The following is a 10,723-nucleotide window of genomic DNA, read 5'->3' as shown; positions in this document are numbered from 1 at the left end:
ATCCAGCTGCCTCCATTGACGGGAGGTGCCAGCGAGCCCTGAAAGCTCTGTATAGCTCAGATATACGGAGCTGAGCTCTACAGAGCACAGCCCTCACGTGCGCCGAGGGCTCTTATCGCAATTCCAGCCGCAGAGGGTTAAGAACCCGGGCGCACTGGGAACGCAGCGCCGGGAGGAGGCGGGAGCGGCCTGAGGGGCGGCCTGAGGGCGGGCCCTGCCCTGGCTGCGCGCACGCGCCGCGCACCGACAAGATGGCGGCGGCCGCGCTGTGCTGGGCGCTGAGGGCGGCTCGGCAGGTCAGACCCTCTCCCTCCCCTCCGTTCCTCTCATCCTGCTTCCCTGCGTCTCTCCGGGACTCTATCCGCCCGGCCGAGGCCCCGGGGAGCGGGCAGGGGAGATACGGGTAGTGTTTGACCGCTGCGGGCTCGGCTCTGTCCCCGCGGCGCGGGAACATCGCGGGTCCGGTGTTCGGTGTAGCGTTCGGTGTAGCTTGGGGCTCTTTGTGTCTCTGTGAAGAGACCTTCTAACGCTTTATATGACGTTCGGAGTTATATACGAATGCAGTATGGAATGTGGAAAATATGAAAGCTAAAGCTCTCAAGGCATCACTGTTACTAGTCAGAGAGAGCAAAGATCGGAGCTGCCCCTCGGTGAGGGAGATGCTGACAGCGGTGAGGTGTGAGAAGTAACGTGTGATCCAGGAGCTAAACGACAGCGGAGACGCAGCACCCGAGGGAACTGTCAGGGGAGGCTTGGGCTGGATATTAGCAAAAAGTTTTCCCCATGCGGGTGGCCGGGCACTGAACAGGCTCCCCAGGGAGTGGTGACGGCCCCAAGGCTGCCAGAGCTCAGAGGCTTTTGGGCAACACTTCAGGCACATGGTGGGATTGTGGGGGCCGCGTTGGGGCCAGGCATTGAACTCGGTTTTTGTCAGTCCCTTCCAACTCCGGATATTCCATGCTTTTTGGAAATAACAAATCATCCTTGACTAGGGCAAACTAGGTGCAACAGGCAGGTATCACAAATTTTATTTTTTTAATCAGGTTCTCCCCTCGTCCTGCCCGAGGCAGGTGCGGAGCTACTATGTGGACTGGAGGATGCTGCGGGACGTCAAGAGAAGGAAGATGGCCTACGAGTATGCAGATGAGAGGCTGCGGATCAACGCCATCCGCAAGAACTCCATCCTCCCCAAGGAGCTGCAGGTACTGCCAGCTGCCTGTACCCAGCCACACGTGGCTCTTGCTGCTGTGGTGTGCTCAGGGCCACGGCGGTCACTTTATAGAGCTAAACGGCTGCCCCAGGTCACAGATGTTGTGTTTTCCCAGCTCACAGGCACAGAATCATGTCATATTCCATAGTGACTTCAGCCTTTTGGGGGTGTTTACAACAACATGGTGTTCACCTGACTGGAGGTTGTGTGCACTGGGTTTGGGGTTTTTTTGAAACCAATGCTTGTGTAAGCAGTGTATGTAACACTAAATACAGTGAAATCACATTTCCCCCCTGCTCCATACACTGCCCCTAATATACATTGACACATCTATTTTCTTAACTTCCAATAATTCAGGATAATAAACTAGATTTTTTTTATTAAAAAATCTGAATGCCTCATCTAGCCCAAACTACCAATCTGTGCAATTACAAATATTAAATTTTACTTCTTGCCTGAGCTACAAGCATGTGAAACCTGCATCAGATCTGAGCATTAAAAAACTGTTTTTAAAAATCGACTGCCCTGCTCTCAGCCTGCATTACTAAGCAGCAAAAACATTTGCATGTATCAGAGTATTCCTCTATTTGATCTGGCCATGATACTTACATATCTCAGGAGAGAAAGTGTATGAATTTGCTTTTATATATTGGCTTTATCATTCTTGGGCAAGTCTGACTGGTGCTGGGTGTCCTTACGAGGCAAAACCAATACAGAAAAAAGCCCCAAAAGAAGATCCTGTAACACCTTCCAAAGAACCCTGTATGAGTCCCCTTTTACTGACATCAAAGCATGCTGCCTCAGCAGGCAGTTAATAAACAACATATATTTAAATTCTGCTCATCTGAAAGGACTAGCCTACTCTGCAACAAGGAGACAGCCAAGTGTGTTTTTGGCTAACTGTAATTCCTGGCTTGAGGTTATTCAGTCTGTAATAAGATTAAATCTTGGGTCTCTTAGAGGGCTAGCCCACCCTGCAACAGGGACAGAGACAAGCTGATTTGACAGGTTAAAATTAGTGGCTTGAGATTGTTCTGTCTGTGCAATAGGATGAATTTGGGGGTCTCCATGTGGATCAGTTTACATTCACTGTTGGAATGCCCAGAAAGGGTGGGCTGAGTGAGGTGAAAGTTTCCAGTTAAATAACAAAAGTTTATTCATGAGGTGGTAGAGAAACTTGTGATGGTACCTAGTCAACATCTGGATTGTGAGGTCTGGCAGTAAGGCCCCTCTAATCCCAGGGAATGCAGATAAACTTTAGTGCTTCTCTTTCAGGAAGTGGCGGACAAGGAGATCGCCGCCCTGCCCCGGGACAGCTGCCCTGTGAGGATCCGGAACCGCTGTGTGCTGACATCCCGCCCTCGGGGGGTGAAGCGGCGCTGGAGGCTCAGCAGGATTGTTTTCCGCCACTTTGCTGACCACGCTCAGATGTCCGGTGTACAGAGAGCTATGTGGTAATAATCTCACGTGCGTGTGCATTCAGGCAGATGAAACAAACCAGGCTCATTTGTGTGGGTAATTAAAGCAAGACTGTCCTGCCTCGGAGCCCAGCATCACTGTCAAACTAATAAGGGAAGGACGAGAAGTTGTGCTGATTCATTAAACTCGCTGGATTGCAGTTGCTATCAGCTGACAAGCAGCAGCACAACTGCACTGAACTGGTGTGTGTGAGAGGCAGTTTGATTCTGAGAAAAAAATCACTACATGATGGTTGCAGAACTAAGCTGAGGTTTGTGGCATGGGCAATATTAGAAATAAAGACATACAGCACAAGGCTCGTTTAAACATTTTTTTTTGTTGCCATCATACGGTAAGTTCATCATGGTAATCTGGGTAAAAGCATCAGTAAAACTGCACAACAGGACAAAGAGGTATTCTGCTGTGAACAAGGGCAAGCACAGAGTGGGAATAAAACATGGCCTCAAGTTTAGATACTCTTGCTATGCTAACTCAATACATACGTGTATTAACGAGCAGACAAAGTGGCTAAAGGGCCTGTTAGAAACTACACTGTGCTGGTATTTCTCCTGTTCGTAGTGCAGTGCTCGGTCCCATGCTTCAAGAACAAGGTGGCAGGGAAGCCCTAGTCCAGACCCTAACAGGAGAGTAATGGCTTCCTTAATTCACAGGTAACAACAAATCTGTCCTCGGGAGACACATGAGGAGGCAGGAAGGACACAATTCACAACAGGCTTGCTGCTAAGGTCACGTTTGCCCTGTACTCTTCTTCAAAGCACTGCAGTAAAGGGGGGGCAGTGGCTGCTATGTCCCCCTCCCCAGCAGGGGCTGAGAGGTGGCAATGAAAAGGCCAAATTTCCCAGCAGGAAACTGACAGCAACCCATCACACCCAGCTGAGTTATATTTTGATGTATAAGCCATCTCAATATACTTACTCTCTTACCTTAAAACCCTTTCAAAGTTGATGGAGAAAGTGGAGCTTATCCCTTGTTTCCTACTTTACACTGCTGGAGCCAGGGCAAGCTCCCTGTCCCTGCTCTCCTGCTGATGACTGCAGACTGCATCCTGACTGATGCCATCTCAAAGATGGGCTCGCAGCTAGCCCAAGCACTTGGATTTCCAAAATTCATAGTAATAGTAATTAGACAGGAATAGTTTCTGAGAGTAATCAGTAAATTTGAATACCACAGGATTAACACCGTATTGTTTCTGCATAACTATCAAATACTTAATGTTCTGCTTTCTTCAGCAGTTCTCCCTTTGTGACATGCTTTATAGTTCAGCACTTTCCCCCTTTTAATCAGAAAGCTACACCCTGTGAAGTGAGCCTGACCTTAGCCCCAGCAACCACATGGGTCCAGCTGCCACTGGCAACAGAGGCCCTGACCCATCCTAGTTTAAGATTCCTTTACTTTTACATTCCTTTCTCAGTTTCACAGCACTCCCAGCTCATCTGAGAGGCTTTGGATATATACCCTATGCTTCACTCCTCAGGAAATGCTGAACCACTTGACTGACAGAAATGCTTTAGAAGCTATTTTATTTAAATATTTTCTCCAACCTGAAATGGAAAATGACTGTCTTTGCTTGGAAGAAGGTTATGTAAACGATGATCTTTGCAGCACAGCGTGTCTCACATGGAAGATCAGTTTTAAGGCGGCCCTTAGAGTGCTTTCAGATATCCATTGGTATGTCCCCTTTGTACTGCTTTTCTCTGCTTTCAACCCAGGCCTTATTGATGGTGCGCTTCATCTCATCGTCCCCTTCCGCATACATCTTTTTTAAAATGTTCATAAGCCCTTCACTAGGATCTGCGGTGTCATAGGCAGCCTTCCTGCAAGACAGATACGTGAGAAGGTCAGGAATACCCAACAAAAGGAATGCTAATGTTTGTTTGAAACATCATGGTAACGGGACTTTTGCTTTGGCAAAGACTTCAGATCACAGTCTCAGTCAGCTTCCAAATAGGAAGAATCCTAAGAAACACCCTTAAACCAAGTGCAAGTTAAGTAGCACACCTAGAGATGTCCCACGGGGTGGGACACTATTTTGGTGTGAAGCATTTTGCAGTAAACGTGACCCAGGAAGCAAAAGTGAAATATAACAGAGAAAGTGCCAATACTTGCCTTGTGTTACGTGGTGGGTGAATAAAAATGGAGAAATGACCACATCAAGCTCTTTGGACAGACCATATTCACAACCCAAAAGGCTTTTTTCTGCTTTCCATTTTTCAGATGATCTCCAGAAGTTAACTGACTTCTTACCACATTGCATTTCAAAGCAATTTTCTCAGGTGATGAACAGTGCCACCCGCAGTCAGCACCGTGGAGGACACGGCCTGTATGACCCGCCTATAAATAATGCCCTCTCTATCCCATTTTCCGGAATCCTGTAGGTAGTCCTAGTGCAGTCTAGCTCAAAAACACAGCAGATGAAGACAGATCAGCAGAGGGAGCACGTTCCTCATGCTCGGGGCCAACCATTGGCCGCACAGACCCTGGCTGGGAGCAGCATTTCTAGAGCCGCTCGTTTGACAAACAGTAAATCTTCGGGAATTCTCTGCACAAGATACAGGTTTAACAAAGTGACCTTGTCCCTCCAGAAAACTGCATTATTTGTCAAGTCACTTCCTCTTAAATCTCCTGTGATGCCATTTGAGTGGAGAAGGCTGTTTTGCCCTAAATTCAGGTACTTATGCCTGATCAGTTTTAGCAAATCACCCTAAAAACATACACAAAATGAACTGTTGTTGGCAGGGATAAATTTCTCAAAAGTGTTCTCATTCTTCAAGGTGTTTGTACATATAAAATAACATTAAATCATTATATGATATACATATATATATATATATATATATAAAGTCTCTTTTCCCCAGGTGTTTCCTGCTTCATTTACCACGCACATACCTGTGTACGTCTAAGCTGCTGCTGTTCCCAAGCACTTGAAGTGTTACAAACTGGCTTGAGACTTTGGAAAGCCATCTAAGTAAACAAAGACCTGCTTTGCCAAAAGCATGCTGATGCTGGGATTTTTGTGCAGGCACTTCACACACAGGTGACAATCATGATTTTGACCAGCAGAGCTGCAGGGGATCTACCCATGTATTTCTATGTAATACACACTTGATCTAAAAGAAGTCACCTCACTAATGCAGTTACTGCAATGAATGCAGCCATCAAAATGCAAATGAATCTTTCATTGGTTGATTCCCTTAATTCTCACTGCAGGTCTTCCCTATCACATGTGCTATGATGCAGCCTTCATCATTAGCAATAAAACAGCGGAGGAGTGGCAGCTACTCAAAAGTCTAATTTCTTCCACTTGCAGTCCTACAAGTATCAAAAGAAATCCCAACCTAACAATCCTCCAACATCTCAGGGTGTGTGCCCCAGCCCAGCAATCCTCAGAAGAGCTGCACAGCCGGTACAGATCTCTCTGAACAGTCCTAAAACAACACAGAGAACAGGAAATGGAAAACAAGATGGAGGGTTGAAAAGACACTTACTCTTTCTCTTTGCTTTCTTTTTCCACTTGAGTGAGACAATCCCATTTTTCCTCCCGCTTCTTCTTACACATGACAAGGATCATGTCTGTCTTTATCTGTACGGTGAACAAGAGCAAGGCATGAATTCAGAATGCTTCGTAAAGGGATGCCAGTCAAAATGAATAAGGTTAGCTTGTAACGTAAGCCTCTTCCATACTCTCAAGATTCCTGAAACATTTCTCTCAGCTATCCGTTATTATGGAGCATACAAAAATTATAGCATGTCCTCAGCCTCAGGGTACGAAGGATTAACTCCACCGTGGACAACTTATCTATGTGGTTAATATAATACTAGCACAGACTCACAGCACCAATACAGAAGAACATAAAGTGCTGCAGGAACACCATCCAGTGATCTGAAGGATGCTCAAGCACCCAGGACTGCCTGGTAAAGAGTGACTATACTTACTAGACTTCTCCAAGCATACCGAGTTGAGGTAGAGGCTCCTCCAATTTATTCCTCCAAGGACAAGAAACTAGTTTTAGGGTATTACTTAATCTTGCAACATGTTTGCAAGTTACAAAGCCTGTTGACTTGCAACCCTGACCTAAATTTCACAAACAACTCCTGCCTGCCACAGCACACAAGGGTCTACTGCAGCTTTAGCTTGGCTTAACAAGTCCATGACCACTGCTCGCTTTCATACTGTATTGAAAATCACCAGAGCATCACTCTCGTTTATTTCAGCTGGTTTAGTTTCACTCTGTGCTCATTTTAGGCCAATCTCCAAATGAACCAGTAGCTCTTCACGTCTGATGTCACCAAGCACAACAGAGAACTCACAGGAGGTATGTGACACATCTCAGCCTGGGAAAGTGCCACAAGCAGCAGAGTACAGGTACCACCAGCCAGCAGCAGTACAGTGTTACTAGTTGTCCTGGTTTTGGCAGAGACAGAGTTAATTTTTCCCTCAGAAAATCAACACACTGCTAGGGTTAAACCACCACACCAGTGTTCAGTTCTGGAGCAACACACCCTTACTAAGGCAGAGCAGGTTCCAGACTTGGCTTTGGGAATTAAGCCTATTTAAACTTCCCGAGATTTCAGTCTGCTGACAAATCTCTTAAAATGGCAAAGAATTTCTCAGAGGTGTTTAAATGCACAAAGATGCTTATGAACACTTGGTGGTATTTTCTGCTTAATTATTTCTGAAATCCTGTTGGTGAGCTATTAAATATCCAGACATGATCTCTTGAAATAGGATTCCAGAGACTAATTCTGCAGTTATGACAATCACAGATTAGTAAGACTCATGTTCACAGTGCAGAGACTTAGCAGCAGAAGGGAGGGACTGAACATGAGAACGGCATCTCCTGAACCAGCCGGGCAATGAACACGATACTCAGTGAGGGCCCTAAATGACCTCTAAGAGACAAGGTGCACTGACCTTTCTAGAGCTGCCTTCCACTGAGATGGGCTTCAGGAGGTTGTTGAAGGTCATGGTGTAGTTCTTCCCGTTCAGATTCTTCACTAGCAGATCAAATGACCTGGACCCAGGAAGTGGAGGGAGGAAAGGCACAAGTATTCCAATCATTACACTGTCTAAAAACCCTTTAGCAGGCATATTTCTTAGGGGAGCAGAGGAGTACTTCTTGAAAAAGCAGGTCAACAGGCTTGAATTACTTTATTCTCAGGCCTCTCAGAATGTTCAGTTCAATTTTAAGAGAGAAATTAGAAGAACCAATCCAGACTCACAGCAAAGCAAGATCTTTAGGATCCTTTCTACCTACAAACTTGGAAAACCCAATTTCCTTAATGTACACCTCAGTTCTATCACCACAAATACCCAGGGCTAACACCACGTGCCCTGTCAAGCACCAGGAGGTGCATTTGTAAGATGAAAACACCCTGATACCCTCAAGTGCTACAAAAAGCTAATACAACTTTAGTTTAAAAAAAGAAAAAAGGGAGAGGAGAAAAAAGGCTAATCCAACACTGCTGCATGCCAGTGTTCTTGTTGTGCTACAAGATGAACTCACCTCTCCGTGAAATTCACCTGCACATTCTCAGCAGGAAGCTTCTGGACGCCATTTAAAGAGATGTAAATCTTAACAAACTTATCTGACTGATCCCAACCTGGAAGTGAAAAAAAGAGATTAAGTTCTACATTTCCTCCATAAGCTTCATGCACTCCAACTTCCCCCACAAAACCCTCTAAAACAACTAGGGTCTTTTTCTTACTAAAGCAATTTTCAGAGTGGTAAAAGGAAAACATTAATTATTCAGGAATAACCTGAGAGCAAAGGGAGGTCCCCCCATGTAGCCCTGTTCCCTAATCCTTGCAAATTCTGAGAAAACCCACATATCAGCTCAGGTCAAAAGAGAGCAACCCAGGCTGTGCAGGGGGAGTCAAGCCAGCTGTTTGCTCCTGCTGCAGTTTCCTTGACCCAATTCTTCCCCTGCTCCCTGCATCTTGAGCAATTCCCTCTCCTCTCACCTACATGGGGAGCAGAAAAGCCAAAGCTTACTCTTAAATTCCTGCTAAACACTAAGCAATGGAAAAATACCAGCTGGTACAGCAAGGATACTTAATGCATCCCACCAAAGCTATCACACAAGTATGATCAACACACACTGAGGTCTGGATGGCAAGTAAACATGTGGCAGCTTTTAAAGTGGGGTCTCCAGTGTGGAATAAACAATTAAGGCTTCACTATGATGCTAAATGGCAACTCTAACTCCCAGTAATGCCACCCTGCCATCTCTTCAGGGAGGTGCTGGAGCTACAGAAAAATCATCCTACCATAATTGTTTATTTTCACTGTGTATCCTCCCAGCGATGACTTTTCTTCCTCTGCCACATCTTTTGGCTTCGGCAGAGGCTGGTTCTTGATTTCCAGCTCCAGCTTTTGTTTCTCTGCCACAAGGACATCACGCACCCGCTTCCTAGTGGCATTCGTGAGCAGCTCTTTAACCTCTTCCAAATCTTTCTGCAACTGGTTCGAAAACAAAGGATCACACGTATACGTTAGATACATTTTTTATGCTCAGGGCTCACAGCTTTTTATGACATCTTCACGTATTCCAGATGCTGCAATTTCAGCCTTATCAGGTCAGTAGTTTAGTTTCCCGCTACAACCATTTAAGCACGGAATCATCCCTTCCTCACCCCCTGTCCACTCCTCCAGATATGTATAACCATAAAATCCTAATTCACAGAATGGGCCGGGCTGGAAGGCTGCAACTCCCCTGTTTAACCACGGCACAAGCCTGGAAAAGACCTCCAAACACGTCAATTCAGACAAGGTTTAAGCTCTCAGTGCTTAGCTCTTCATACACTAAAAACCAGCAGGAACCGACAGAAGCTGGGCGGATGGCACAGCTCCCTCAACACGCACCGCCGCAAGGCGAGACCTCCGCAGCCCTCAGCGAACGCGGGGACCGACGGCTCCCGCCTCCCGGCCGGGGCCCCACCGCTGCCCCTCACCCAGGACCCCGCCTGCGCCCGGGGAGCAGAGCCGGGAATCGCCTCACCTCCTCCCGCGCCACGGCCATGGCGGCTCCCCGTGGAACCTCTGGAACCTTCCGGCCGCGGGAAGTGACGCGCGGGCCCCGGCCCCGCCCGCTCCGGCCCTGAGGAGGCGGGACCGGGAGCTTCTCCCCCGCCGAGCCCTGAGAGACGGGAGAGACCGGGAGCTTCTCCCCCGCCGAGCCCTGAGGGACGGGAGAGACCGGGAGCTTCTCCCCCGCCGGGCTCTGAGAGACGGGAGAGACCGGGAGCTTCTCCCCCGCCGGGCTCTGAGGGACGGGCGGGGCCGGGAGTTTTCCCGCCCGCCGGATTCTGAGGGACGGGCGGGATCAGGAACGTCTCCCCCCCTTCCCGCCGGGTGCTGAGGGACGGGCAGGATCAGGATCTGCTCCGCCACCCGGGCTCTGAGGGACGGTGGAACCGGGGGCTTTTCCCGCCCGCCGGGCTGTGAGGGACGGGCGGGATCAGGAGCTTCCCCATCCCGAGGACTCAGAGAGGCGGCCGGGATCAGGAGCTTCCCCACCCCGAGGATTCTGAGGGACGGCCGGGATCCGGAGTTTTCCCGTCCCCCGGACTCTGAGGGAGGCGGGACCGGGGGCTTTTCCCGCCCCGCGGTCTGCTCGGTGTGAGGGGCGGCTGAGGCGGGCACGGGTTAGGTTTTAGTTTGGAGGTCGGAAATCTCTCCCTCGTTTTACCGCAGATGCCCCTGAGCTCGTGGCTGTCAAGGTCCTAGATTAATTTTGCAAAATAAAGTGTTGTTTTCCTTCCTCGGGAAAAGAGTGTCAGGCTCATGTGGTGGAGGTCAGTTGTGATCAAAGGGGGAGAAATCTCTGTTGGCGGCCTTTAAAGGAAGATTGGCTTATAAACTTATAAACAAGTGCCCTGTTCTGTGTCTGTTCCTCATTTTCATGGTTATTAAGGTTGGAAAAGACCTCCAAGATCAACTCCAGCAAGGTTTAAGCTTTCAAGTTCTAAGATTTCATCAATTAAAAACCAACCAAATCCAACAGAAATTGGGTGGATGGAACAGTGCCCTCAAA

General features: G+C 47.9%; 2 protein-coding genes across 2 annotated transcripts; one reads left to right on the top strand and one right to left on the bottom strand.

The window, feature by feature from the left end:
• Positions 1-148: 148 nt before the first annotated feature.
• On the top strand, positions 149-2,983 carry MRPS14 (mitochondrial ribosomal protein S14). The gene is made up of 3 exons (XM_038144810.1): positions 149-296; positions 1,044-1,202; positions 2,486-2,983. The coding sequence occupies exons 1-3, from the start codon at positions 252-254 to the stop codon at positions 2,666-2,668; spliced, it is 387 nt and encodes a 128-aa protein (XP_038000738.1). The 5' UTR covers positions 149-251; the 3' UTR covers positions 2,669-2,983.
• A 1,209-nt stretch (positions 2,984-4,192) lies between these two features.
• LOC119704094 (calcyclin binding protein) lies at positions 4,193-9,844 on the bottom strand. The gene is made up of 6 exons (XM_038144808.1): positions 9,689-9,844; positions 8,958-9,150; positions 8,194-8,290; positions 7,602-7,701; positions 6,175-6,269; positions 4,193-4,503 (listed from the first exon to the last, which is right to left on the bottom strand). Exons 1-6 carry the CDS (start codon positions 9,707-9,709, stop codon positions 4,344-4,346), a joined length of 666 nt encoding a protein of 221 aa, XP_038000736.1. The 5' UTR covers positions 9,710-9,844; the 3' UTR covers positions 4,193-4,343.
• Between the last annotated feature and the right edge of the window lie 879 nt (positions 9,845-10,723).

The sequence above is a fragment of the Motacilla alba genome, chromosome 8, assembly GCF_015832195.1.
Source record: "Motacilla alba alba isolate MOTALB_02 chromosome 8, Motacilla_alba_V1.0_pri, whole genome shotgun sequence".
In the NCBI taxonomy this organism is placed as follows: domain Eukaryota; kingdom Metazoa; phylum Chordata; class Aves; order Passeriformes; family Motacillidae; genus Motacilla; species Motacilla alba.
The sequence above is the reverse complement of the archived record's forward strand: the minus strand, read 5'-3'. Positions and strand labels throughout refer to the sequence as shown.